Below are 27,985 nucleotides of genomic sequence, written 5' to 3' on the forward strand. Positions count from 1 at the left end.
TGTCTTTTTGTCTGTGTACAACATTACCTGCCTGTTCTGTGCAGCCCTGCTCTTGTGCAATGATCCTCTGCTCTTGTGGTAGAACCTTTCTCCTGGTAAATGGAGCACCAAATGCTAAGGTTGAAAGTTAGCGGTGAGAAATCGGGACTCTTTCATATTCAAACAGGAGCAACAGAATGATGAGTAGATCCTAGGTTTGAATCCCATCTGGTGCAGAGTGATGTGACCCTATTTGATGTCCTGCCAGAGTTTCTGGCTCTTCCTGAGAAGATTGAGAATTCCATGCTCTTTGTTGATCACTGTCCCGTGACCCGTGCTGCAAAATGTACTGTGCATCTGGACAGATAAGAGACAGGTTAAGTGTTGATCCCCTCTCACCTCATGTAGATAGAATTGAAGATTGTCACCTATTTTCATCATTACCTTCATTAAGTTAAAATATTTGATAACAATTCTGAGTATTATTTCAATTACTGTGTTCCATTCATGCTTTACAAATACTTGCATTGCAATTGGCTATATTGTCATCTTAGTTTTGCATCAAAATAGGTATTTTATCAGACATAGATACAACCAAAACTATTGTTTTTAACTTACTCATTCTAAGCCCTTAAAGAAAATAAGATAATTGATTACAAAACCACAAAACTGCCCAAGGCTGCATAGCAACAGGTCATGACCAACCGAGCCATCTTTGGTTCAGTTAAAGGATTCCTTCACTCCCAAACAATCAATCATTCGTCTTCTTGCGTATGGCGTGCACAGCCTAAAGTTGTAGGACAACTTGTTCTATGTGATCTTATTTGATTGTGCACACCGGGTTGATTGCATTTGTCAAAACAGGTGAAAGTTGCAATCTCCCACCCCAATCAATCATTGGAGAGACCAGAGACTGAATCATTAGTTTTCCTCAATGGCAAAAGTTAACAAATCCATGCTTGAACTGGCTGACACTCTTAGCACACGGGTAAGCATAAGGGCTAAAGAAATGCCCATGGTTTGTGGTTTTGCACAGACCCGGTGGGAATTTGATTCCACCACACCATCGCAGGTAGAAAGCTGGGGGTGACTAAGTTGGATCCTGACAAGCCATGTTGCTAGCAGTATCATTATCCACCAATCTGACAATTTGTGTCTGTGAGAGAGAGGCTAAAGGAGTAAAAGATAAAATATGATGTATCATTAACTGATACTATTGATGAAAATGATATTTCCAAAACAAAACAATGCTGTGGAGAAGTGAGGGATATACGAACCTGCTCAGAGCTGTTCTGTTATTCAATTAGATCGTAACTGATCGAATGAACTTCTCCACCTACCTTGCTTTTATAATCATTTATGCCCTTGTCTTATGAAAAATATATAAATAGTTGATTTTGAAACTTGCAGCTGATGCTTAATGTTGATTTTTATTTTTTGAGGGGAGAGATGTTTTCCATTGTTTCTTGTGAGGTGGTTCCTTCCATCACTCCTGAATGGCCAAGGGCGATGTCCTCTTGTGAAAGATAGTCTCGTAGGAATCAGAAAATAATCACAAGGTCATGCGGTGCCTGTGGAAAGAGAAACAGTTAATGTTTAGGAAATGGAAAACAAGTTTGTTTTAATTTGCAGAGAATGAAGGAAGAATGGGCAGGAAGATGGGTATATCTGTGATTAGGTGAGATCAGTGATGACGTGTAGATAAGTTGTGATTGACAATATGGCGATGTTTAATAGGGGCAGTTAGGGGGTGAAACTATGAGCAAAGCGCATGAATGTTATGAATGGATTTTGGTTATAGAGGACAGACCTACCAACATACCGCCAGGCCAGGCTGCTGACGCCACCCCGGCTGCTTCTAGACCAGGCTGCTGACACCACAACTGGCCGACATTGCTTTCCAGGCCAGAACTACTGCCGCCATTGCTGGCCCACACAGTTTCCCCGGCCGCTTCCAGGCCATGCTTGCCACCACCACTGCCAACCATTTCCTGCTCTCCAGCTGCCAGCAGGCTGGGCTGTCAACTCACCTAGACTCCAGCCCCAGTTCCAGACTGAGAGTCTGAAGAAGGGTCTGTGTAAATCGCTCATTCTAAGCTCCCCCCCAGTCTAGATTCAGTCAATAAAAAACTGAAACAAGCACTTGCACAATTAAACTTTATTTTGAATAACACAATAACAATTCCCTCTATTATACCAAACCACCGCAGGTTCGATCCTTGTATCTGCTTGGCCAAGCCCTTGCAAGCAGAGACACTCCAAAAGGTCACTCAGTAAAGCGTTCTTCCAGAAGATCGACATCAGACCTCATGGGAGCTACCTTTTATAGGTCCCCGAACCTTGAGGGGCTGAACTACATGGGGGTGGTCTCTTTATAAACCAATTAAATATATTAATAAGAACAATACATAATTGACAGTTCCTTAACCCAATAATACAATCTTGAATACATTGTATTTGAAAGAAGCTTCTAGAAGGAAGCAAACAAGAATGAACACTGAAACATGTGCCCTAGGATTCAAACAGTTTCTCCAAGGCTCAACAGTTCGATCAATCATCAAGTAACAGGATGACCATCTCGCAACATTATTTATACTATTTACAATGCCCTTGCAGCGATCCAATCAAAATTATGCATTTAAGGTTTGTTTGCAAAACTGCTATACATTTTATCAATTTAGGAGAAACAAGGAGAACACCTGGATCCCTCACCGTCCTGCATACCAGTCTGAGCCTAGACTGGCTAGCACCATCCATAGCCTGTAAATTTCAGCTGACAAATTCAGGGATCCTCCATTTTATGGTGTCTTTAATTTGGCCAGTATTAACATTCCTTCTTTTTATCATATATGATAAACCATCATTTATGATAACTAAATAACCAGATATACATATGTGTGACTATTACATTCTCCGTCTATTAACAACAACAAGATGATGTTTCTTCCAGAATCTTATCAAGTTTCCCAAGTTTTTGTGGGCGTAGCTTCTAAATTTCTGTCTAATCAGTCTTCACCTCTCTCGTTTTCGTGGGCGTAAATTCCCTCCATCCGTGTTGTTGATCCTTCTATCCCTTTCCATAGTTGAACCTATAGCCTATAATTCCTGCAAAACTTGTGACAAAGCAAGTTACCATTCATGCACTAATGCTTTCCACTTTTCTATTCTGTCAGTCACAAACCCTTTTATTTCACTATCACTATTATGCTCCAGAATATACTCTTTACTATCCTAGGATCAACACTAATCAGCCCTCTCCATAATCACACGATGTTCTTTAATGTATATCTGATGATGGTTTCTCATATAAATTTTAGCTGGGTTCAGTCCAGATTTCCCTACAGGCGTGACTCTTATTTAAAGCAAACCATGATGAATGTTTCAATTCAACCAAATTCAGTCTCAGCCTTCAATTTATTATTTTGAGTATCACCAATTCCACAGCTTGTGGTCGATAACACAATTCCATCCAATTCCTTTGGAATTCCCAGCTGTTCAAATTTAATCAATCAAGTTCCATATGTTGTCAATTTCATTATAAAGCCAATTAAGAATGACAAATCTAGGGACAATTTCTTTATACCTTGATAATAGAAGCCACTTTACTATCAAGGGTTAAACAAATTTAGATCCACCAGTCAAATACATCGACTCTGATACCAATACTCATTCCTTTAGTACTTCTAATTCAATAGACTTCTCTTCCAGTATTCCGTCCTTAATATTTTGAATAGGCTCTCGGTCAATAGGGGCTCTTCCTTATATCTAGTTTCCTTTTACCACTGAGTAACTCTTTCTGGATGGTTCAAGTTCAAGTGAGTTTATTGTCATGTGTCCCTGTATAGGACAATGAAACTCTTGCTTTGCTTCAGCACACAGAACATAGTAGGCATTTACTACAAAACAGATAAGTGTGTCCATATACCATGATATAAATATATACACACATGAATAAATAAACTGATAAAGTGCAAATAACAGAAAATAGTTATTAATAATCAGAGTTTTGTCCGAGCCAGGTTTAATAGCCTGATGGGGGAAGTAGCTATTCCTGAACCTGGTTGTTGCAGTCTTCAGGCTCCTGTACCTTCTACTTGAACGTAGCAGGGAGATGAGTGTGTGGCTAGGATGGTGTGGGTCTTTGATGATACTGCCAGCCTTTTTAAGGCAGCGACTGCGATAAATCCCCTCGATGGGAGGAAGTTAGTATTGACCTTCCGAGGGGAACCCATTATCTAAATGTTCAGTCTACCTCATCACCACCACCTTGTGTTCCCAGGGTATGTCTTAACTTCTGATTTCTGTTAGGGTCTGTCCCTTTCTTGATAGCCACTAAATAGTCTTGTCCCATCTTTGATTATCCTCCTATGGGTGAGAATTCCAAGTCAACAATCAATTCTCTAATTATTTTAAGTATATCCCATAAGCTCTTTTCAATTCAAATTATTTTAATAACTAAATTTAGGAGCAGAGTAAGTATCTTTCCCCGAACCACATAGGAGTACTATTTTCAAATTTCTAAATTCAATTTTCACTTGTGTGATCTTCAATTTTTACTATGATAATGCATCCAATTCTTTTATTCTGGTAAACTACTTGAGGGGGTTCTAGAGTAGGGGTCATATTTCCACGTGCACAATTCCTGGACAAGTTGGTAAGTTGGTTTGAGTAAACGGTGTGTGACTTCTTGATTCCTGACATTCGGGCCAGCTCTCTCTCTGTTCTCTCAGGTCCCAGTAGTCTCTTGAATTGAAGGACCTCCTATAATTCCTAGGATTTTGGATATTTCTATATTCTCTAGGACCCCTAATTTCTTCATGATCCTGGAAATTCTTTACCACTCTCTCACTCGCTCTCTTGTCGGACAGGCTCGACTCCAGTGTCCCATTCCCCACAAGTATAACATTGATTAGGTAATGTGGTTGAATTTCATTTGCCCCTTGGTTCCATTGGAATGGGTTCTAAATTGGGAGTATAATTGCAATGTTAGAGTAGTCTGGGACTCTAATTTCTCCCATTCCATTCTTAGCTAACATTTGAGGACTCCATGGTCCTGAGCCAGAGCTTGGTTCCTCCTTCTTGACCATACGTTCAGTTTCTCTTCTAGTTACAGGATAATGTTCCTGTTTCCTACCATCCTTCCAATAGTTCTGGCCATTCTCACAGCTCTGGCCATTTGACTGGCGCAGTTCTCAGACCAGTCCCTGTTACCAGTCTTAATTTAGTTAGCTACTGTAGTGGGGCGACAATTCAATAAGATGGCACACTACTGTGGGGAACTTGCTCCATTCTGATAGTTTAAGGTCACCTGATTGGTCCATATATAATTTTGAAAATCATTCTAGAAATTCATCAGGCCCTTCACCCTTTTCTGGTTTTATCTCCAGAATTCATGTTAAATCACTTATCTTTTGAAACGTGTTTGCGACGGCCATTAAAATAGCCTCTTCTCTTGCACTATCTTCCACTATTATGTTTGCCAGGGCTTCATATGTTGGATTTCCTAGGGCTACTAGAAATTTGGTGTTTTCAGCTGGAGTAATTATTTGTTGTATGGTCTCCCTTAGGTCTCGGGAATCTGCATGATATACACGCATTGTGGTTCTTAAATAATCTATAAAGGCAGCAGGTGACTTTTTCCTATCAGGGATTTTGTTGAGTACTGCTATTATTTAATGGGGCTTCCACGGAGTATGGACATCTGTGGCACGAGGATTGCTTATGCTTACAGCGCTGGTCGAATCAAAGGCTATACTCAGCACTTCCCTAACTGGGAACTGTCTGTGGGCTATCTGTTCAATTTGTAAACTTTCGGTTACATCAAAATCTATCTCGGTATCTTCAATTATTGTCTCACCCTCAGATGAATCTTCCCGTTCGCTAGGGGGTGCCCGATACTGTCCAAAAAAGTTGTTCCTCTTTCTCACTGCTCGTATAATCCCAACTCGCCATCCTCTTAACTTCTTTATTCGCCTTCAATTCATCATAATATTTTCTCCATTATCCTATTAATTCCTTTGCACGTTTGTTATTACTATGCTGCCAAATAATTAGTTCTATGTATTTTATCCCTTTTTACTGTTCTAACGGCCCCCGGTGGCCATAGTTTGGTTCCTAATTTCTTATTTAGCGCTCCTGACAAATCTCTTAATTTCTCTTCCTTGTGAGGGAACTCATTGTACATTATTTGCAATGGGCTCCTTGCATCTTCTATCATATCTCGGTCTATACTGTTCCCCATGCCTCCCAACAGAATTCCTAAGTCCTTCACTCTTTCCTTTTAATCCCTAAATTTATCAGGCTCGTTCCTGAACAGTGGCTAATGCCCCCGAAGTGTGCGCAGCCTCGCACTTCTTCACTCTTGTGCTCCACCAATCATACTCTCTTATTCAAATTCTTCTATCTCCCACAGGTCCACACACTTTCAACCTTACAATTTGCACAATCCTCAGTCATTCAAAGATCAGAGTACTCCAGGGAACAAATATCTAATATCGCATTCAGTAACTACAGTTCCAAAAGCAAATCCTGCGTCGCGCTGTTATCAACCAGTTAACCCCTTCCTCTGATACCGAAGATTTTCCCCTTCCTAGGGTACTCTTTGCTGAGGGGTACTACTTCTTAAATGACAAATTTTCCTCCTAAATGTTACTTTCCTCCTGCTTAGACTGGACTTCTATTGGGGGACCTCTATCCCTCCACTCTAAGTTCTCAGAATTAGGGGTACCTTTCGCATCCGGGTACTTTTCACCAAGTAAACCAGGTTCCCGTCTCTCAGTTACTCTTCGCTATCAGGTACTAATCAACATTCAATCAGAGGGAGTACGAACTCCTGGATGATCAGCCGCGATTTGGACTCCAATTACAATAGCAGTCTTAATCAACTATTTATCTCGACAGCCAATTCGAACCGATATCACAACAGAGTTTCTAACATGCAAAATTTTAATCAAAAACAACACACAGAACACAGTAAATACAAGACTGGAAATCTTAATATACTACTACTCCAAAGCTTTATTATGCCCAGATAAATCTGGAGAGAAATTTATGTACACTTCAAAATCAAAATCGATTCACAATCTTTTTAAATATATATCTCTGAAAGGTATCTTTACAGTTTTTACAAGGGATTTGTACACAAGTTAACTTGGAAGGACAGATATATACACTAGGAATTAACCAGCACCTCAATATGAGATACTTGTAGAGGCACCAACGTCGTGAATAAATGGATTCTTTATTCAGGCATTGTAGGTTGGAAATACATGGACGTTTGGCACTCTTAACACAATAGTCGTAGTTGTTGAGCTCGGTTTAGCACCTGCTGAGGTGGCAGGACATTCTCATGAAGTGCGAGGAAGCGGAAGAGCGAGAGAGAGAGGGAAGGTCAGGACTTATATACTAGGGCACACCCCCATGTATCTCGTGACTTTCCAATGGTTGCCGAGGATTCGCATAGAGTGGCTGAACCACTAGGTGCCGCTACATACTGAATATTATTGAATTTAATCCAAATTCAAAATTTGCATGGAACGTCTCTGGGAACATGAAATTTTCACATTGGTTAAAGTATTTCTGACCAATTTACTTTAACCACTGAATTCTAGATGCCTTTCAAGATTCCTTCCTCCGTTTTACAAGGATCCAGAGATCTCACGCAGGCGGGGATTTTAACCCACCTAGGTACACCTGAGCAAAGGGTTTCCCTTTTTACCTACTAAGTACCGGGTGTCAGCGCATAGGCTCTTCACACTGACAGTCAATGCCGATTTTCGGAGTGCGCCTTTCCAATCTGCACCCCCAGCAATGACACAGTACTTTCTTCTTCTTCTTCTTCTTTGGAGTTTTACGGCAGCCGGCATCCACAATGTTGCATTGCTGCCGCCTTCTGGCTTCACTCCACAGTCCTCATGTCTTTACTTTATATCCTTTTTATAAGGCCAGAGGCCCTCAAGAAATTAAACAACAAATTTACTCCTTTTCCTTCCCCTCCATACTCTAGAATGTTCTTTTCTGATATATCTGTCATTCCAATTTTCTTCATTTCATTGATCAAAACTCTTCTTTCTGTTGCATATCTTCTACATGCAACTAGAGCATGCTGAACTGTTTCCGGCTGATGGCATTCCTCACACATCCCAGTAGGGTGTTTTCCCAACATTTTTAATGTGCTGTTCAGGTGGGTGTGTCCTATCCTCAATCTTGCTAATACTACCTGTTCTCTCCTGTTCCCCCCTCTTCTTGCTGTAATGCCCACTCTGTTTTGTAGCGAATAGAGGTGTCTCCCCTTTGTGACGCAGTACTTTGCCGCTTAGTATCACTTAAACCCAGTTTGTCTTTAAATAGCCCGCCAATCGGATATCCACTCTGGGCTGGGCCTGTGGCCCAAGTTTTGCGGGCCTCTAACCCAAAGGAGAGGGCCTCTAACCCAACCTTACTTTTATGGGCCTCTAACCCAATGGAGGGGGCTTTTAATCCAACCACAAATTGGCTACCAGCTTCGACCAATAGTTTCGGGCCTCTAACTCTGGAAAAGGCCTCCAACCCAACTCCAGCAGGGCCTCTAACCCCCACCCTGGTTTTATAGGCCCCTAACCCAAAGGAGTGCTATCACCCCCCCCCCCCGGTTGATCTGGTTGGACCCTTTCCCAAGCCCGCGAATGATCGATCTACTCCGACTAGCGAAGTGCCGAAAATCAATGCGAAAACTGCACTCGCGATCGAGACAGCAAAACACCCTTAATCGCAAACTTGTGTTTGTGGGTCTGTTGAGATCCCGGGCGAGCTCCCAATGTAACTAGCTCGTTCTAAGCTCCCCCCAGTCTAGTTTCACTCAATAAAATACTGAATCAAGCACTTGCACAACTAAGCTATATTTTGAATAACACAATAACAATTCCCCTCTACTATACATAACCACCGCGGGTTCGATCCTTGTATCTGCTTGGCCAAGCCCTTCTAACCTCGTGCAAGCAGAGACACTCCAAAAGGTCATGCAATCCCAAGCGTTCTAACAGAAGATCGACATCAGACCTCGTGGGAGCTACCTTTTATAGGTCTCCGAACCATGAGGGGCCGAACCACACGGGGGTGGTCACTTTATAAACCAATTAAACATATTATTAATAACAATACATGATTGACAATTCCTTAACCTAATAATACAATCTTGAATACATTGTATTTGAAGGAAGCAAACAAGAATGATCACTGAAACATGTGCCCTGGGATTCAAACAGTCTAAAATTTGACCAATCATCAATTAACAGGATGACCATCTTGCAACGTTATTTATACTATTTACAATGCCCTTGCAGCGATCGAATTGAAATGATGTATTTAAAGTTTGTTTGCAAAACTGCTATACATTTTATCAATTTAGGAGAAACAAGGAGAACATCTGGATCCCTCACCATCCTGCATACCAGTCTGAGCCTAGACTGGCTGGCACCATCCAAAGCCTGTAAATTTCAGCTGACAAGGCTTAAGCAATTCTGACAAGTGCAGGGATCCTCCATTTTATGGTGTTTCATTAATTTGGCCAGTATTAACATCTGAACCTAAAATGTCAACAACCCATATTTTCCAGGGATACTGCATGACTTGCTGAGTTACTCAAGCACTTTGTGTCCCTTTTATGTATTTACTAACGTGTAGTTCTTTGTTTTTAATATTTATACAATGATAATCCCTTTGTGAGAGAGGACAATCAGATTATTGACGCCCCCCCCATGGTCCATTTTAACAAGAGTTTACTGTACTGATAAAGCACCTGCCTCAACCATTTCCCCTGGTATCTCGCCCCATGCACCCAGCACCATCTCTCCACTGATGCTGATGACGTGATGCTGATGACTGATGACGTGCTGAATGTTTATAGTTTTTACTGTTTTTCTATTTCTCACAGCATTGTAAATCAGGATGGCATGTGAATCCCTACCACCACTCAACTCCACTCAACTACATCTCCCCTGTTTGAACTACAGGGTGCTATTTGAAGGAATGATTGAGTGAGTGCATTTAATTCTGACTGACGAAAGCAAGATTAACCAGTTCCCAGTCCAAGGGAGAGGCAGGCTTGGGGAGAGGGGAAGGGGTGACTCTGCCCTGTGCTCATTGGCTCTGCAATCTCTTAATTAAAACCAGCTGTGAGATGTTGCTGTTGTGAAACCCAACCCTGCTTAACCAGCGGTTTACAAAGAAAAGGGATAATAGAATAATAATTTTATTTGCATAGCACTTTTCATACAATTGAATGCAACCCAAAAGTAAGGAGGGGAATAACCCCGGGCTCTGTGCACAGAATCAGGGCAGCAACAGGGACTGAGGTCTTTTGACTCAACTCGGCGCTAGCTCAATGTAAAATCAATCCAGCTCCTCGGTTCCAAGGAAAACAGCCCAACTTCTTCAGTCTGGCAACAGAATTCAAGTCCCAGGTAGACAAAAATGCTGGAGAAACTCAGCGGATGAGGCAGCATCCATGGAGAGAAGGAATAGGCGATCTTTCGGGTCGATGCCTTTCTACAGACTGACACCCTTATTCAGAAGTCCCACATCCTTGGAATCAGCTAGTAAATCTCTGGATATTCCTTAAGATTTCACCTTTCCTAAAGTGGTGCCCAGAAATGGGCTCTGCATCCCTCTTGAAATGGGACCATTGCTTTGTAAAGGTTCATCATGACCTCCTCACTCTTGTATTCTCTGCCTGAAGTCCAGTGTTCTGGGTGTCTTTGGTAACATTTTACTAACTGCCCTGCCACTTCCATTGAACACAAATACTTCAATCTCTCTGGTCCTGTTCCCATTTAGAACTGTCCCGTGCAATGCTCTCTCATCCTTTCCCTAGTGAACACTCCCTAGTGGCACCCATCAGTTTCTGCATTAAACTTAATCTACCATGTGTTCAATCATGCCCCAAACTACTTGAGTCCTCGCCATCCACTCAAGGTCCCCTACATTTGTATGCTGTCACCGCCACCCTCTCCTGGTTCCATCAACACATTGTACCCACCAGATCCTCTCCTGCCTCGTTCCATCTCTCCCTTAATGGTTCCCATAATCACTTTCCTTTTATCAGATTCCAGCACAGGCTGCCTTTGTTTCCTCCTATGGCCATCTTTACCCCCCCTGTCCTTCTACTGGCTCCATCTGCCCTTTTTTCTATCTGCCTCTGTCTCCCCACCCCTTTTCTCCCACCTAGCTCCAGGTCCTCTGTTCCACATATCTACTGACCTGTTTCCCCACCTCCCACTTCCAAACACTGTTCGAGGCAAGTAAATGGATACCTCGGGAGTACAGAAGTACAAGACACAACACGTGTCAGGGAATTTACTGAAAGAAACACTGCCGGCACCGGACTTCGAGGTTGTGAGATTTTATTAACGTGATATCGCTGTTTGCTGGAGCCAGACTCTGCTACAAGTAATTCAACGATATCTTAAACGAGTCTGCGTGACTAAAGTCATGCTTTAATTTACTATAGAATATAAAAGTACAAAAACAACCAAGGGCAACGTGATAACCTTTACCATGCTACTTTCTTCCGACGGGCAGTTTTTAATATATTTGCAGGGGACGGTTATCTGCAGCTGCTGATAAGTACATTCATAGGCAGTGAGGAAACATACAGGCAAGCACAATGGAGACATTATAAGCGAGTACCAAGTTTTAACTCTTGATTTGTCAAACAGACAAACATTCTTCCACAACACGTCATAGTGTGGCTTGCAAACGGGACGAGAGTTTACAGTACAGAATTGTTCTCCATCTGGGGATTCAGCAATGTTGGCAAACATCCTCAGAAGTGACACCAGAAACTGGCGGTCACGGTGGCGCAGCGGTAAATTTGCTGCCTTACAGCGAATGCAGCGCCGGAGACCTGGGTTTGATCCTGACTACGGGTGCTGTTCTGTACGGAGTTTGTACGTTCTCCCCGTGACCTGGGTGGGTTTTCTCCGAGATCTTCGATTTCCTCCCACACTCCAAAGCTTGGTATATGTAAAAAATTGTCCCTAGTGTGCGGGGATCGCTGGTCGGCGCGGACCCGGTGGACCGAAGGGCCTGTTTCCGCGCTGTATCACTAAACTCATCACCATTTGAGTCCATATGCTGGTTTCCAGCAGAACAATATCAACCTCTCCCATCTATTCATGCAATTATCCACTCACTCCCTTATCACCAGCTTTTGATTGTTTTTTGCTAACTAACACCCAGAATGAGGTATTCCAGACCAGTGCATCAGAGATGTTCTCATTGTTTAGGGAACGAGGTTCCCCTTTTCTATTATAGATGAGGCTCTCACCAGGGTCTCTTCTATATTCTGCAGCTCCGCTCTTACTCCCCATCCCCCTACTCGTAACAAGGACAGTCCCCCTTGTCCTCAACTTCCACCCTACCAGCCGTTGAGTACAACATATAATCCCCCGACATTATTGCCACCTCCAACGGGATCACACCACTGGCCACATCTTCCATCTCCTCTTTTTCTGCTTTCTGCAGAGACCTTTCCCTCCATAACTCACTGGTCAATTTGTCCCTTCCTACCCAAATCACCCCCTCCCCTGGTACTTTCCCTTGCAGGAAATGCTACATGTCGTTTTACCTCCCCCCTCGACTCCATCCAAGGACACAAGCAGTCTTTCCAGGTGAGGCAGGGTTTCACCTGCACCTCCTCCAACCTCATCTACTGCATCTGCTGTTCCAGGTGCCAACTTCTCTAAATTGGTGAGACCAAGCGCAGGCTTGGCGATCGCTTCGCCCAACACCTCCGCTCAGTTTGCAATAACCAACCTGATCTCCCGGTGGCTCAGCACTTCAACTCGCCCTCCCATTCCAAATCCGACCTTTCTGTCCTGGGCCTCCTCCATGGCCAGAGTGAGGCCCAATGCAAATTGGAGGAAAAGCAGCTCATATTTCGCTTACACCCCAGCGGTATGAACATTGACCTCTAATTTCAGGTAGTCCTTGCTTTCTCCCTCCTTCCCCACCCCCTCCCAGCTCTCCCACAAGCCTATTGTCTCCGCCTCTTCCTTTGTTTTTCCCGCCCCCCGGACATCAGTCTGAAGAAGGATCTCGACCCAAAACGAAGCCTATTCCTTCTCATATCATTGTTCTTTATCTCTCCACATCACCGTCTATATCTCTCGTTTCCCTTACCCCTAACCAGTCTGAAGAAGGGTTTCGACCTAAAACGTTACCCATTCCTTCTCTCCAGAGATGCTGCCTGTCTCGCTGAGTTATTCCGGCTTTTTGTGTCTATGCTGTCTGTATTACTGACACATTCTCATGGTTTCCCCTGTAAATAGTGACACACTCCAATTACTCTCCTCATTCCCCATTTACTAGTGCACCCCACAGGACCCCTGTGCATACTGATACAACCCTGGAGACCACCTGCACATACTGACACACTCCTGGGGACCCTGTCAAGCAGCTGAACCATGCTATCAACAACGGGAGAGCAGCCCTGAGTGCCTATCTACATCATTGGAGATCCTCAGACTATCGTTACCAGATTTTATCCTGCACTAAACACTATTACTCTTATCATGTATCTGTGCACTGTGGACAGCTTGATTGTAATCATATGGTCTTTTCGCTGACATATTAGCAGGCAGCAAAATACTTTCACTGTACCTTGGTACACGTGACACTAAACTAGACCTGTAATGCCTACATACTTCCTGGGATCCTCTATAAAAAAACATGACACATTCCTAGGAACCCCCTGTAAATACCAACGCATTCCCGAGGTCCCCCTGTACCCCCAAAATGGGAGCAAAGTGCAGAATTAAAGTAATACACAAAATGCTGGAGTAACCCAGCGGGACAGGCAGCATCTCTGGAGCGAAGGGTTGGGTGACGTTTCGGGTCGAGACCTTTCTTCATTTGCAGAATTAAAGGTTTAGGGACAAAGTAGGGGCGGGGCTGGCGCCGGCTGTGATTGGATGGTGCGTTTGCGTCATGGAATGACGTATCAGATCTAGCGCTGAGGTCATATTCCCGATGACGTTTCATTCGTTGGATGTGATGTCACTTCCATGATCACTGGACAGGAAAGACGTCATCGCCCGGAGCTAAGCCTGATGTCAATCCTCGGATGAGTTTGCGGCGCATTTTACACGGAATTATTCTTCAACTTCGTCATTGTACGGAAATCCCCCCATTCATTACCCCACGGCCCTTCTTGCAATGCAGTCTCATCCTCCGCTGACGCAGCTTCACCCGCCTGCTCTCCCGTAGCCGCGACCCTGTCTCTGTAGTCCTACCCCCCCTGAACCCCCACCCTGAACCCCCCCCCCCCCTGAACCCCCCCCTCACCCTGAACCCCCCCCCCCTCACCCCCCCCCCCCCCCCTCCCCTGACCACTCACCCTGAACCCCCCCCCTCACCCCCCCCCCCCCCTCACCCTGAACCCCCCCCTCACCCTGAACCCCCCTCACCCTGAACCCCCCCCCCTCACTCACTGAACCCCCTCACCTCACCCTCCCCCCTCACATTGAACCCCTTGAACCCCCCCTCACCCCCCCCTCACACTGAACCCCCTGACTGAACCCCCCTCACCTTGAACACCCCCGAACCCCCCTGAACTCCCTGAACCCCCCCACACCCTGAACCCCCCTCACTCACCCTGAACCCCCCTCACATCACCTTGAACTCACCCTGAACCCCCCTTACACTGAACCCCCTGATGCCCTGAACCCCCCCTCACCTGAACCCCCCCCTCACCTGAACCCCCCCCCTGAACCTCCTGATGCCCTGACCCCCCTGAACCCCCCCCCCACACCTTGAACCCCCCCTCACCTTGACCCTGACCCCCCCCCTCACCTTGAACCCCCCCTCACCCTGACCCCCCCCTCACCCTGAACCCCCCTGACCCTGCCCCCTTGATCCCCCCCCACCCTGAACCCCCCCCTCACCCTGAACCCCCTGATGCCTTGAACCCCCCTCACCCTGACCCCCCTCCTCTCCTCACCCCCCTGACCCCCCCCCCTCACCCTGAACCCCCCTCTCCCCCCCCCCTCACACTGAACCCCCCTCACCCTGAACCCCCCTCACCCTGAACCCCCCCTCACCCTGAAACCCCCCTCACCCCTGAACCCCCTCACCCACCCCCCTGAACCCCCTCACCCTGAACCCCTCACCCTGAACCCCCTCACCCTGAACCCCCCTCACCCTGAACCCCCCTCACCCTGAACCCCCCTCACCCTGAACCCCCCCTCACACTGAACCCCCTCACCCTGAACCCCCCCTCACTCACCCTGACCCCCCCCTCACCCTGACCCCCCTCACCCCCCATCACACTGAACCCCCCCTCAAGCTGTCCCCCCCCATCATACTGTCCCTGACCCCCTCCCTCACTCTGAACCCCCTGACCCCCCTCACCCTGTACCCTCCTCACCAAGTTCCCACTCAACCACATCTGCACCCCATCACATCTCTTCACCCTATACTCCCTCACCTTGTACCCCGTCACATCCTCTCACCTGTACCCCCTTCCCCTCACCCAGACTATATCACACCCTCTCATCCTGTATCCCAACACACCTCCTCCAGATGGTCCCCTTCACCCTCTTGCCCTGAACCCCCTCATCCTGAACCCCATTACATCCCCTCCCAGCGTCTCCTCACCATGTACCTCGCCCTGTACCCCCTCACCCTGAACCCATCACACAACCTCCCACCGGATCCTCACCCTGTATCCCCTCACCTTGTCCATCTTTCCATGAACCCTGCCTCACACCCTCACTCCTTACCCCCTTCTACCCCTCATACCCTGTACCACCTTACCCTGACTAAATCACACTCCTTCCGACTGTAACCCTCACAATTTACAGAGACACATGTGGCTCTTGTGTTTGATCAGGTTGCTGGTGTCACCAAGCGGAAGCGATGGAGACCATAACCTTTTCTCCACCGCTGTACAAACAACGATACCAGTTGGTTGTAGAATTGGTGGAGAAATTGCAGGCACGTAAGGTGAGGAGAAAATGGGATCTAATTATCTGTTAAAGGTTAAATTTCAAGTTAAAGGTGTAATCAAGGGCCTATGCCTGCCTTTTTGTTGGTCACATCTAACAGTCCTTGTTCCGGGTATGCACTTCATTAACTTCACCACTAACTTCTACAATGAATGCCCTCAATATCTGGACTATCTCTGACACCTCTTTCCCCTTTCTTGGTCTCCATCGCAGGGGACAGACTATCGACTGATGTCTACTATAAATCTACTGACTCCCACAGTTATCTTGACAACACTTTCTCCCACTCTGCCGCTTGCAAAGATGCTATCCCCTACTGTCAATTCTTCCGTCTCCGCTGCATCTGCTCCTAAGATGAGGTGTTCCATACGAGGACATCTGAGATGTCCTCAATCCTCAGTGGTTTCCCCCCCGTCTGTTGTAGATGGATCTCTCAACCGTGTCTCTTCTGTGTCCCGGAGTTCTGCTCTTGCTTCCTCGTCTTCCCCCAGACGCACAAAGAGTTCCCCTGGTCCTCGCCTTTCACCGACCAGCCTCTGCATTCAACATATCATCCTCTGACATTTCCGTCACCTCCAACGTGATCCCACCACTAATCGTTCTGCCGTCCGCAGAGACCGCTCCCTCTGCAACTCCTCGGTTTACTCATCCCTTCCCACCAAAACTACCCCCTCCCCAGGTAATTTCCCTGCAGGAGTTGAACTCCAGTCCTTATACCTCCTCTCTCGACTACATTCAGGGATTCCAACAGTCCTTCACAGATTCACATGCACCTCTAACCTCATCTACTGCATCCGGTGTTCCCTCTGCGGGCTCCTGGACATCATGGCGACCAAACATAGATTCAGCAATCGTTTTGCTGAACACCTAGCTAGGTCTTCCAAGGTCTACTGGATCTCCTGAATGCTATCTACATTATCTCCCCTTCCCATTCCCATACTGACCTTTCAGTCCTGGACCTCCTCCATTGTCGAGTGAGGTCACATGCAAACTGGAGGAACAGCACCTCATATTTCATTTGGCGAGCTTACAATCCAACAGTATGATTCAATTGTGTCAATTTTAAGTAACTTCTACAAAACACATCCCTCCCCCCCCCCCCCCCCATTTCCCCTTTCTCCCCACATCCTCTCTCTGACCCCCCCCCCCCCAAAAAAAAAACAAGAGTTGCCAAGAAGTTGCTACCAATGGAAGTATTGTGAAAGCAGATATTATAGCAACATTTAAGAAGCATTTGGACAGGTACACAAACAGCCAGGTAATGGAGGTTTATTGTCTCTATATAGGCAGGTCTGCAGTTTAAATGTTCAGCCAATGTACCTGTCCTGTGTTGTGCTGTTCTGTAACGCCTTTCCTCCAAACTCATTTCCTCCTTGCTGAGTTTCCATTTTGAGATATATTTTGGTTTGTTCTTCAATCTGAATGTCAGATTGGTTGCGTGTTACCTGGTTAATCCATTGGTGGCAGTTTGACTGGTGAACAGCATCACCTCAAGACGAAGAATGAAGGGACATTGAGTAAAAAACAAACTGCTAGAGGACCTGAACAAGTCCGACTGGAGAAGGGCCCCGACCTGTAACATCAACTATCCATTTCCCTTCACAGATGCTGCCTGGCCCACTGAGTTTCTCCATATATATGCTCTCTCAGCCCTAATCCCAACCTCGGCATCTTGAGCTCTTCTTCCATTGCCTAAATGCCCATTTTATTCTGACATGGAATTCTCTCCTCCCACCTACTGTTGACTCTTTCTCCTGTCTCCTATAATCTTGTTCCTCTTGGACACTTCCCTCTGGCTTTTAATCCCTCGTGACCTTTTCATTTCTAACTGCCGACATGACATCAACTACCCTGACCTCTCATTCCCCTTACCCACTCCAACCTCACCCCCTTTGCTCTCTGTGCCCATCCCAACCTCGCCGTCCAGTCCAAGTGAATGATCTCAACCCAAAACAAAATCTGTCCATTTCCCTCCACAGATGCCACCTGACCCACTGAGTTCATCTAGTTGCTCTCCTTTTTTTTTGCAAAATACATTTGTACAGTATCATTAATGTGATGAACAGAATATAAAAGGATTACTTTCGTCCTCTGGCAATTGCAGGTGAAGTAACATGAAGGTGTAACGGTTTGTAAAATATTATTTGGTGATTCTCTGCCCTCTCCTGTGTCCAGGTGGCAGATTTGGGATGTGCACGATGCACTCTACTGTCTCGGTTAAAGTTCTGCAGTTGTATTGAGGTTCTTATCGGAGTGGACACAGACTTGGAACTTCTGAAGGAAAACATGTAATTTGATTTTGATAAATGCTTTTCTTAGGTTTTCCAATGGACTTTGATCGGTCCATTCCCTTTCTGCTTTGTAAGAAGATACCTTCTTCACTTGTTATCACGTCAAGTTTACTGTCACATGCACAAGTATGGTGAGGGACAGGTGCATTGAAAATCTTGCTTGCAGCAGCATCACAGTAACATACGCACAAAAACATAACACACATAAGTTACACATATTGTACAAAACAGTGTGCAAAAAACAAGACACAATTAGAAAATGAGTCCATGGTGGTGCAAGAATTCCATTGCTCTATTCTGCTGATAGTTGTAGGAAAGTAGCTGTTCCTGAACCTGGTGGTGAGGGACCAGGCTTCTGTATCTTCTGCCCATAGCAGTGAGCAGAGGGCATGGTGAGACTCCTTGATGATAGATGCTGCCTTCTTAAGGCAACACCTCTTGTAGACGCTTTTGTTGGTTGGGAGGGTTTGTGCCCATGAAGGGCCAGGCTGAGTTCATCACTCGGAAGTCTCGTACATTACATTGCATTCCAGTGCATTGGAACTGCCACACCAGACCATGATACAACCAAACATTTATTTAGCTGGGACCCAAGTTTTCACTGCAAAGGCTTTTACTGCCCATTCCTAGTTGCTTAAGAGACTGTTTCAAAAGGGCATTGTTACTGCTGTGTGGTTGTATACAAGCCAACTTGAGTACAGGTTTCTTCTCGAAAGCCCAATAGTTCAGTTTAGGTACACAGCCCGGAAACACAAGTCCACCAAGTCCGCGCTAAACATGGATCCCGTACACTAGCATTATCGTACAGACTAGGGACAGTTTACAAATGTTATCAAAGCCAAATTAACCTACAAACCTGTACAGCTCTGGAGGGAAGGAATGGGTGACGTTTCGAGTCGAGACCCTTCTTCACATTGAAAGTCATGGGAAAGGGAAACGAGAGATGTAGGCGATGATGTAGAGAGATATAGAGCAAATGAATGAAAGATATTCGAAAATTATAAAGGAAACAAGGCATTGTTAGCTGTTTACTAGGTGAAGACGTAAAACTGGTGTGACTTGGTGGGGGCGGGATGGAGAGAGGGAATGCAGTGGTTAATTGAAGTTAGAAAAATCAAAACTCATACTCCTGGGTTGTAAGCTGCCCAAGTGAAATATGAAATGCTGCTCCTCAATTTTATGTTTAGCCTCACTCTGGCAATAGAGGAGACGTCAGACATATGGGGAGAATAGGGTTACAGAGTATGGATGATGGGATGAATGGCCTCTTCCTGTGTTGTAATGGAGTACGGAAATGAAAATGTGACTCATAGGATAGATGAATCTGAAAGTGGCCAGAGATGGGATTGGGTGTGAGTGTGCGTGAGTGACTGATGCGGTCATTATGCGTGGTTAGGAGGGGGGGGGTTCAACTTTGGGTGAGGTTGCTGTGAATTATGAGCTTGAGGCTCCAGTGTTATTCAGACTAGTTGGGTGAGTGGGGAATTTCATGGCAGGTACAGTGTGACAGGGATATAGAAGAGGTGATCTATTGTAAATGTAAAACCAGACCAGATAATTCATGGTTTGATTTTACAGCCACAGATTATCTGAATGGTGAAGACTGGGAAATTGGATGGTGTGGACATCTGGGAGATGGATACACCTGTCTGTAAAAACAAGGGCAGCAGTTGTAAAGGCAGATGATATGGTGGTCTTCACTGGAAGGGAACAAGGAGCCTTGCTGCAGCTGGACAGATTTGTGATGGGATCCCACCCAGTGTTGTGACTCTCCTTCTCTGAGGAACGGTGTTCTTGTTTTGGGGAAGTGTAACAGAGGTTTACTGGATCGAATCCTGGGTTGGTGGGACTTGTCTGGATGTTCTCTGGAGTGAAGCAGAATGAAATGACATCTCATTAAAAGCTATACAATTCTAACAACTGGACACGTCCTATGCAGGAAGGTTTCAGATGATGGGAGGGTCAAGAACAGCTTTAAGAAGGAGGGTTTGCTGTCTAGATCACAAGCGGGAGAAGTGTCTGTGAATTCTCTGCCATAGTCAGATGTTGAGCACCTTCGGAACCGGTACTGATGGAATATTGGGCCCAGAGGGTATGCCAGTTAGACGGGAGCGTGCATGAGGTATAGGATTCTCCTGCAAAGAATTTAAAAAAAATACCTGAAACTTCCCACACATATTCTTCATTGTGCGATTGTCCCATTAAACTTTACACTTTTGGCGATGATGAACTGGGGTTCTTGCTCCCACCAGGTACCGTGTCTCCCCCTTGCCCGGTGACTACCTGCAGCCCCGGCCCAGCCCATTGTCAGTGAGACTGTACCAGGGATCTGTCGCTGTGAAGGACCCGCGCATGCTGGATTGTGATTTTGTTTCGTGCATTGAATTGTAAGTATCTGTATTGGCTTACTATTATTGTCGCATGAGATACAGTAAAAAACATTGTGTGGAAAATCATTTCGATGATGATTCAATGGTACTTGATTGTCACATGTACCAAGATAAAGTAAAATAATTTGTTTTGCATACAATTCAGTAAAATCATACTATACATAAGGACAATCATAAATAAGTATAAAAGTACAATGATTGTAGTGTAAGAATAGTAGACTTCACCAAGGTAGTACACAAAGAGGTGCCACTTTTCTGACGCCACCTTGTGCCCTTCAGCTTTCACGTTCTTGGACTCTTATCTTGTCCGTAAAGGCCCGTTGTCCTGCTGGCAGCACTGGGTTGGTGTTGCAGGGATCAGCCCGGCCTGGTAATGCTGTGGATGTCCTCCACTGCTGATCCACCGCTGTGTACAATCTGCACGCTTGGCCTCTGTGGGACCTCCAGCAGTAGCTCTGTCCCTCTGGGTAGAGGTACAGTAAATAAGACACTACCCGAACTTATGGACTTGATTCACTGGAGAGGATGCAGAGGAGGGTTCACCTCAATTGGAATGTTTCAGTTATGAGAGGCTTGGCTTGTTTTCTATGGAGTAGAAGATGCTGAGGAATGTTTGAAAGAGGTATACACATTAAGAGGACATGGATGGGGAAACTTGACCATAGCAGGTGTTTATGACGAGAAGGTATAGGTAGATGAGAAAGTGGGTTAACTTAACTAGTGTGAAGGGTGATCGATGGTTGGCATTGACCCGTTGGGCTGAAGTGCCTGTTTCCATGCTATGTCTTTCAATCAACTCAATTAGCCACCCTCTAGTTACCCGGCACTTCACTCGCCAAATGATGATCTTACTGAGACTAGAGCACTTGGATGCAACCGAACTGGAATGATAAAATGCTGGTCTGAAGAAGGGTCTCAACCCGAAACAACACCCATTCCTTCTCTCCAGAGATGCTGACTGTTTCACTGAGTTACTCCAGCATTTTTGTTTATCTTCTATCTTCGGTTTAAACCAGCATCTGCAGTTCCTTCCTACACAAATTATAGGCTGGTTAGTCTGACTTCCGTGGTTGGCAAGATTTTAGAGTCCATTTGAGGAAGAAACCAGCAAGATCACCAAAGGAGAAAAAATTGAGGTTTTTACTTGGATTTTCGGAAGGCCTTTAATAAGGTACTGCACGTGAGGCTGCTAAACAAGAAAGGGGTCCATGGTATTGGAGGCAAGGTAACTAGCATGACTGGCAGAAGACAAAGACTGGGAATAAAGGTGACCTTTTCTGGTTGGTTACCAGTGGTGTTCTGCGTGGGTCAGTGTTGGGTCCGTTACTTCTCACGTTTTATGTTAATAATCTGGATGATGGAATTAGTGTCCAAGTTTGTGGATGATCAGTAGATAGGTGGAGGGACAGATTGTGTTGAGGAAGCGGAGATTCTGCTGAAGGTCTTGGACACGATGGGAGAGTGCGTAAAGAAGTGGCAGGTGGAATACAGTGTAGCAAAGTGTACAGTCATGCACTTTGGTAGAAGGATTAAAGGCATAGACTATTTTCTAAAGGATTCACAAATCAAAGGTACAAATGGATTGGGAGAGCTGGTGCGGGTCAAGTCCGCAGTGAAGAAGACCAATGCAGTGTGAGCATTCATTTCGAGAGGACTAGAATATAAAATCAAGAATGTAACGCTGAGGCTTTATAAGATGCCGAGCAGGTCACATTTGGAAAATTGTGAGCAGTTTTGGGGCCCATATCTGAGGAAGGATGTGCTAGTGTTGGAGAGGGTCGAGAGGAAGTGGACTAGAATGATTCCAGGGATGAATGGGTTAACACATGAGGAGCATTTGTCGGCTCTGGGTCTGTACTCACTGGCATTTATATAAATGAGGGGGGGAACCCATTGTGTCCGACCGAATAATGAAAGGCCGAGATAGAGTCAATGTGGGGAGGATGTTTCCAGTTGTGGGAGAGTCTAGGACCAGAGGGTACAAACTCTGAATAAAAGGATGTATCTTTAGACTAGAGATGCAAAGAAATTTATTTAGCCATAGTTTAGTGAATCTGTGGAATTCTCTGCCACAGATATCTGTGAAGGCCAAATCATTGGGTATTAAAAGCAGAGATTGATAGGCTCTTAATTAGTAAGGGCATCAAAGGTTACAGGAGAAGGCAGAGAATGTGATTGAGGGGGAAAAAATAGATCAGCCTTGATTGAATGGCAGAGCAGACTCGATGGGCCAAATGATTTAATTCTACTCCTGTGTCTTATGTTGTTATGGTCTTACTGTAATATAGACTATCCTCAAGACATCTCAATTAACTATCCCAAGTTCCCTCACCATCATGTATTTCTCCACAACAGAGGAGAAATCCTCATCATTCTCCTGTGACTCCACACTTAGATGACCGCTTTGGGTTCTGTGGGGCCCTATTCTCTCTCTCATTGCCCTCTTTTAATGTACAGGCACTCCCCGACTTAGCTAACAGGGTTGAGTAAAATCTGACTTGCATAAGGCTTTACGGAATGCTGCCCTTGCATAAGTCGAGGAGTGTCAATACGATAAAATCCCTTTGGATTTTCTTAAATCTTATCTGCCAGAGGGTAATTTGATCCAAGTTTTAAAGCAATTTAACATTTCAAGTTTGAGACCCTTTGCCAGAGTTTGCCAGGGAAAGAATTCCAAAAACATTCCTCGCTGACCAGAAATTCTGTTTCCAGAACTTTCTGTATTTATTTCCCTATGAACTTCCACTTCCTCTCACATTTAATCATTGCTTTGTAGGGACCCTTCCTTTTGGAGCATCAGAAAATACATTGGGTACATACAATGTATTCCTTGAGGATTTCCCTGTAACGATAATGCACAATGTAATTTATTGTTGTCTTATTTGATCCATTTCTTATTCCTTATTCAGAATAGAGCATTTGGATGCAGCCGAACTGGCAAGATTTTCAGAAGTGTTGTTTGGTTATATGAACCCAGCTGTAGTTGTAATAACTACTCCCAATGCTGACTTCAACATCTTGTTCCCAGGGGTAACCCAATTCAGACATTGTGACCACAGATTTGAATGGAGCAGATCGGAATTTCAAGCTTGGTAAGTGGACTTCTCGGGACTTCTCTTCCTTCATTCTGGGACATTGCGTGCAAACGTTGCTTGTCCAAGGCCAACAGCATTATAAAAGACCCCACACATCTCCATCATGGACTATTCACTCTGCTGCCCTCGGGCAAAAGGTATCGCAGTATAAGGAGCAGAACGGCCAGGTTTTGCAACAGCTTCTTCCCCCGAGCCATCAGACACTTGAATTCCATATAATTTGCCGCCACTATTATCTATTTATCTGTTTTATCTTTTTCCATTTTATTCCATTTCTTTATTCACTTAGCCAGATCAGAATTTCAGAGACTTGCATTTGTGGTGTGCAGAATGACAATAAAAGTATTTGATTGATGGGATTTTCCATCCTGCTCAGAAAACACTGGAGACTAACCTTACAGTGAAGAAAATAGATGCAGGAGAAGGTTATTGCCCCATGAACCCAGCTGTAGTTTACAGTCATCCAGAAGAAAATAGATGCAGGAGAAGGTCATTCAGCCCTCAACCTTGCCCCACCAATTGATATGATCAAGGCTGCTCTACACTGGCTGCAGCTCCTCGGTGCTAGTTCACCACTGCCCTCAATTTGATTAATCTTTCAGTAATGTATCTACTTACTCTTTAAACACCCTCAAAGATCTGGCTTCCACAAACCCCAGGGATAGAGAATTCCTGACATTCACTGTGTAGCAATGTTACAACATTTTGAGATTTCAAAAATCAAGTCTGCAATTTATCCCATCAGATAAAGCATAACAATAAGTTTAATTTGACACCTAATTCACTTTCATATCTCAAGTAATAAAAAAGTTATGGCCATTTTCATACTCGGAAATTAGCATCCCTATTGATTTTCTAAGGACATAACAAAAAAGCTGTGAGCGTGGACAGTCAAAAGCCCATAATCTTCTTAGAAATTAAGAGAACTGAATGAAATTTTCAGTTATCATAGATTGAAGCATTCTGAAACAAATATAAAACAATCTTACTTGGATGACCTGAAATTAAAGCAGATAATTAGTTAGTTACCCAATTGTAGCTAATTTCAAACTTCAATTACTAGATCTAAACATCTATCCATTTCTTAATAAATGATTAACATTTTTAAATAGCCTAAGTGTCCAAATAATATTCACAAATAATTCACAATAAAACATGATTTTAAATCTCATTTACATCAATTTATAGCCAAATGGAAGGAATTTCAGTGTTCAACTTGCATTTGTGGTGTATTTTTGAATGACAATAAAAGTATTTAAATGGCTTTCTAGTGGGTTCCTGTGAACGTGCTGGTTTAGAACGTTCACATTGCGCTGGATTTGTGCCCTCAAGTGCCCAGAAAAATACTGCGGGATATAAAGAGCCCAAAATGAACTACTCGCTATAGAAAATTTTATATACAGGGTTCTTAAGAAGCCCCATTTAATGTAAAAATAAGGTACATACCTTTAATTGTTTGCTTTATAAAACCCTGGGGCTGCGAGAGGTTGCGAGTTTAGAGAGTGATTTTTAAACTACTATAACTATTATACAAGGCCATAAAAACTAATAATACCTTTTGCGACGGGGTCTTTCAGCGATTTTCCGTTAATGATTTACTAGGCTGAACATTTTCGATTGCAACAGCCTAGTAAAAATCGCGTTTTAAACCCGCCCCCTCTAAACAGCGCCAAAATCGCACACACGGGGTAGGGCAGATGCTCAGCCACGATTCAGGTAGGTTTTGTAACATACCTACTCTGTGAGAAGCAGCTCCATTTTAAATGCCTGTCCCAAATATTGTAACTACAACCCCTCGTTCAAATTCCCCACTCATGGGAATAATTCTACTTCATGTCCCTTAAGGATCTAGCAAGTCTCAATAATATAATCCTTCAAACTCTAGAGATCTAGATACAGCACAGAATCAGGCCCTTCATCCCACCAAGTCCATGGTGATCATTGACATCCCATCTGCACTAATCTCATTTACCAGCATTTGGTCCACAGACTTCTGCTCCAGATTTCCACCACGTGCTGGGTAAATAATCTCTTCCTGAAATTCCCTCTGAATCAAACACCCCTTATAACCCTAAACTCTCATTTGTAGTTTTAGATATCTCTGCCACGGGGAAAGATTTCCTAATATCTAGCCTCTCACTGCCCTTCATAATTCTGTGTAGTCGGTGAAAGTTAAAAGGCTGTGAATTACTAATAGCCCTCTGCTCTGCTCCCGCAGGTGTCTGGACATTGGACGTACAAATGCCTACTCCATGGAGTTCACTGGTGTGGGCGTAGGGCCCGCAGGTACAGAAACACTGGGCTTCTGTACTCAAGTAGCGATCTTCCGCAGAGATCCTTCAAGGGCCAAAATCAAGATGAAGAACTCTGAGTTACCGTACAAGTTGGTGAGTGTTGTAAGTCAGAAGGGAGTGAAGATTATAGAGGAAGCACCTGTAGTCACAGTGACCACTCCTCTTCCTCCCCCCTCCTTTTGCTTCGCCTTTCTCCTTTCGCTTCTCGCTGTTGTTTTCTCCCGTCCCACTTTCACTCTCCATCCCCACCTCCCCCCCCCCCCCCCCCCCGCTCTCGTCTCCCTCCCTGCTGCTCCTGTCTCTCGCTCCACTCTTCCCACTCAGTCAGTCAGTGAGCTGAATCTCCGTCCCCACATCCTGTGAGTGTTCTTCCTAAATCATCAAACCTCCATAATCCGAATCCATTAACTAATAAACAAGCCACCTTTTTCATGGATTCCTGTATGTCCTGGGATTGCCTCTGTAAACGTGCTGTGAAGAACACTGTGACCCTTTGTTAGTTCTTCCCTCTTGTGTCACAGGTTTATGAAGCTGTTTACCCAAGTCTGCAAAATCGGAAAATCTTGCACGATGCCATCCTGAATGAGGTGATCTTCGCTGCGGAATGTGTGAGACGGAGTTTCATTGACATTGACACTGGTGGGCAGAGTGAATGGAGGACGTGCAGAGCTGACGGCGAGGAGTGTGCACGGGCTGCTTTTAGCCCGGAGGTCAGCGGCCCATCGTTTGGGGGGAGCCCAGAGGTCGCGGGGTGCCCTGAGCTCAGCTGGAGCCCCGAGGTCACCAAAATCGGTGCTCAGCTTCACATTCCCGTGTCCACATTCTTCAACAACCCCCGAATCCGGCAGCTCAGTGACTCCCTCCAGCAGCTGCAGGAGGTGCTGCAGGCGTCTAACAGAGTGAAGCTCAGTCACTGCGGTTCCTCAGTCCTGTATCCAGCCGGGGATGAGAACTGATCAGTGGCAGGAACTGAAAATAAACAATTCCTCAGATCAGTGTGCAGGAGCTTTTGCTCATTCTAACAGTTCACTGAGGCAAGGGGGATGAATAGAGGCTCTGGGAAGCCTTACCTTCTCTCACGACTGTTTGCTATCCTGGTATCTGTGGGGATTGGAGAGGCGCCACAGTCTTGCTGTTCATTCCCTGGGCTGTTTTACCTGAGTTGTGATGGATTGTTTAATGTATATGAACCGATACCGGGTTGTTAATGGAGAAAGATGATAATACAAGAGGCCATTGAGGATACTTTGATTCATTGAAATCAATTATCCACCTGCCCAGTATCCCACAGAGGATCACACAGAAATGGGCCTGTGCTGACTATCAAGTATGTATTGATACAAATCCCATTGATAAGCAATGTAACCTTATACACCTCAGCAATTAAAATGCTTATGCAGGTGCTTCTTAAATGTACTTGCTTCCACTACCTTCTTTGCCAGAATTTAACCTAGCTCCAGGTGAAAATGTTCCTTCTCAATTCCTCTCTAAACCTCTTAAACATACCAAGAACATATTTCCTCCTTTGACCTCTCTGTCACGGGGAGAGATTTTTATCAAGTGTCCTAAACATATCCCTCATCATTTTGTACACCTCATGTATAGCTGTGCAAAAATGCAGTCATTTTTGGTCCCAGTACCTAGTGCTTGAGGGTTGACCTGTTTCCAGTTCTGTGGGCTCTGAGAGGCCAGTGTAGGACCATCAGAGTCTGCTGCAGGAGGTGGCAGGAGATGGAATACTTTATTGTCACATGTGACAAGGCCCAGTGAAATTCTTTGCTTGCATACACAAGGTATACAAAGAGCAGCCACCCACGGCTCTGACAAAGTTCGCCGGCTCCCCCTTGATGTTCTCCCTTCCCCCTCCCCCACAGCGGTTCCCTCACGCCGGGTCCCCATTGTCCATTAGTCTCACCCCCTCCCTCCCTATTTGTCCTTCCCCTCCCTCTCTCA

At 45.0% G+C, this 27,985-nt stretch overlaps 1 protein-coding gene across 1 annotated transcript; it reads left to right on the forward strand.

The window, feature by feature from the left end:
• Window positions 1-13,980: 13,980 nt before the first annotated feature.
• On the forward strand, window positions 13,981-27,435 carry henmt1 (HEN methyltransferase 1). The gene is made up of 7 exons (XM_055645984.1): window positions 13,981-14,129; window positions 15,848-15,960; window positions 18,138-18,250; window positions 20,506-20,640; window positions 23,553-23,735; window positions 25,957-26,125; window positions 26,554-27,435. Exons 1-7 carry the CDS (start codon window positions 14,081-14,083, stop codon window positions 26,986-26,988), a joined length of 1,197 nt encoding a protein of 398 aa, XP_055501959.1. The 5' UTR covers window positions 13,981-14,080; the 3' UTR covers window positions 26,989-27,435.
• The last annotated feature ends 550 nt before the right edge of the window (window positions 27,436-27,985 follow it).

The sequence above is a fragment of the Leucoraja erinacea genome, chromosome 14 (genome assembly GCF_028641065.1).
Source record: "Leucoraja erinacea ecotype New England chromosome 14, Leri_hhj_1, whole genome shotgun sequence".
In the NCBI taxonomy this organism is placed as follows: Eukaryota; Metazoa; Chordata; class Chondrichthyes; order Rajiformes; family Rajidae; genus Leucoraja; species Leucoraja erinaceus.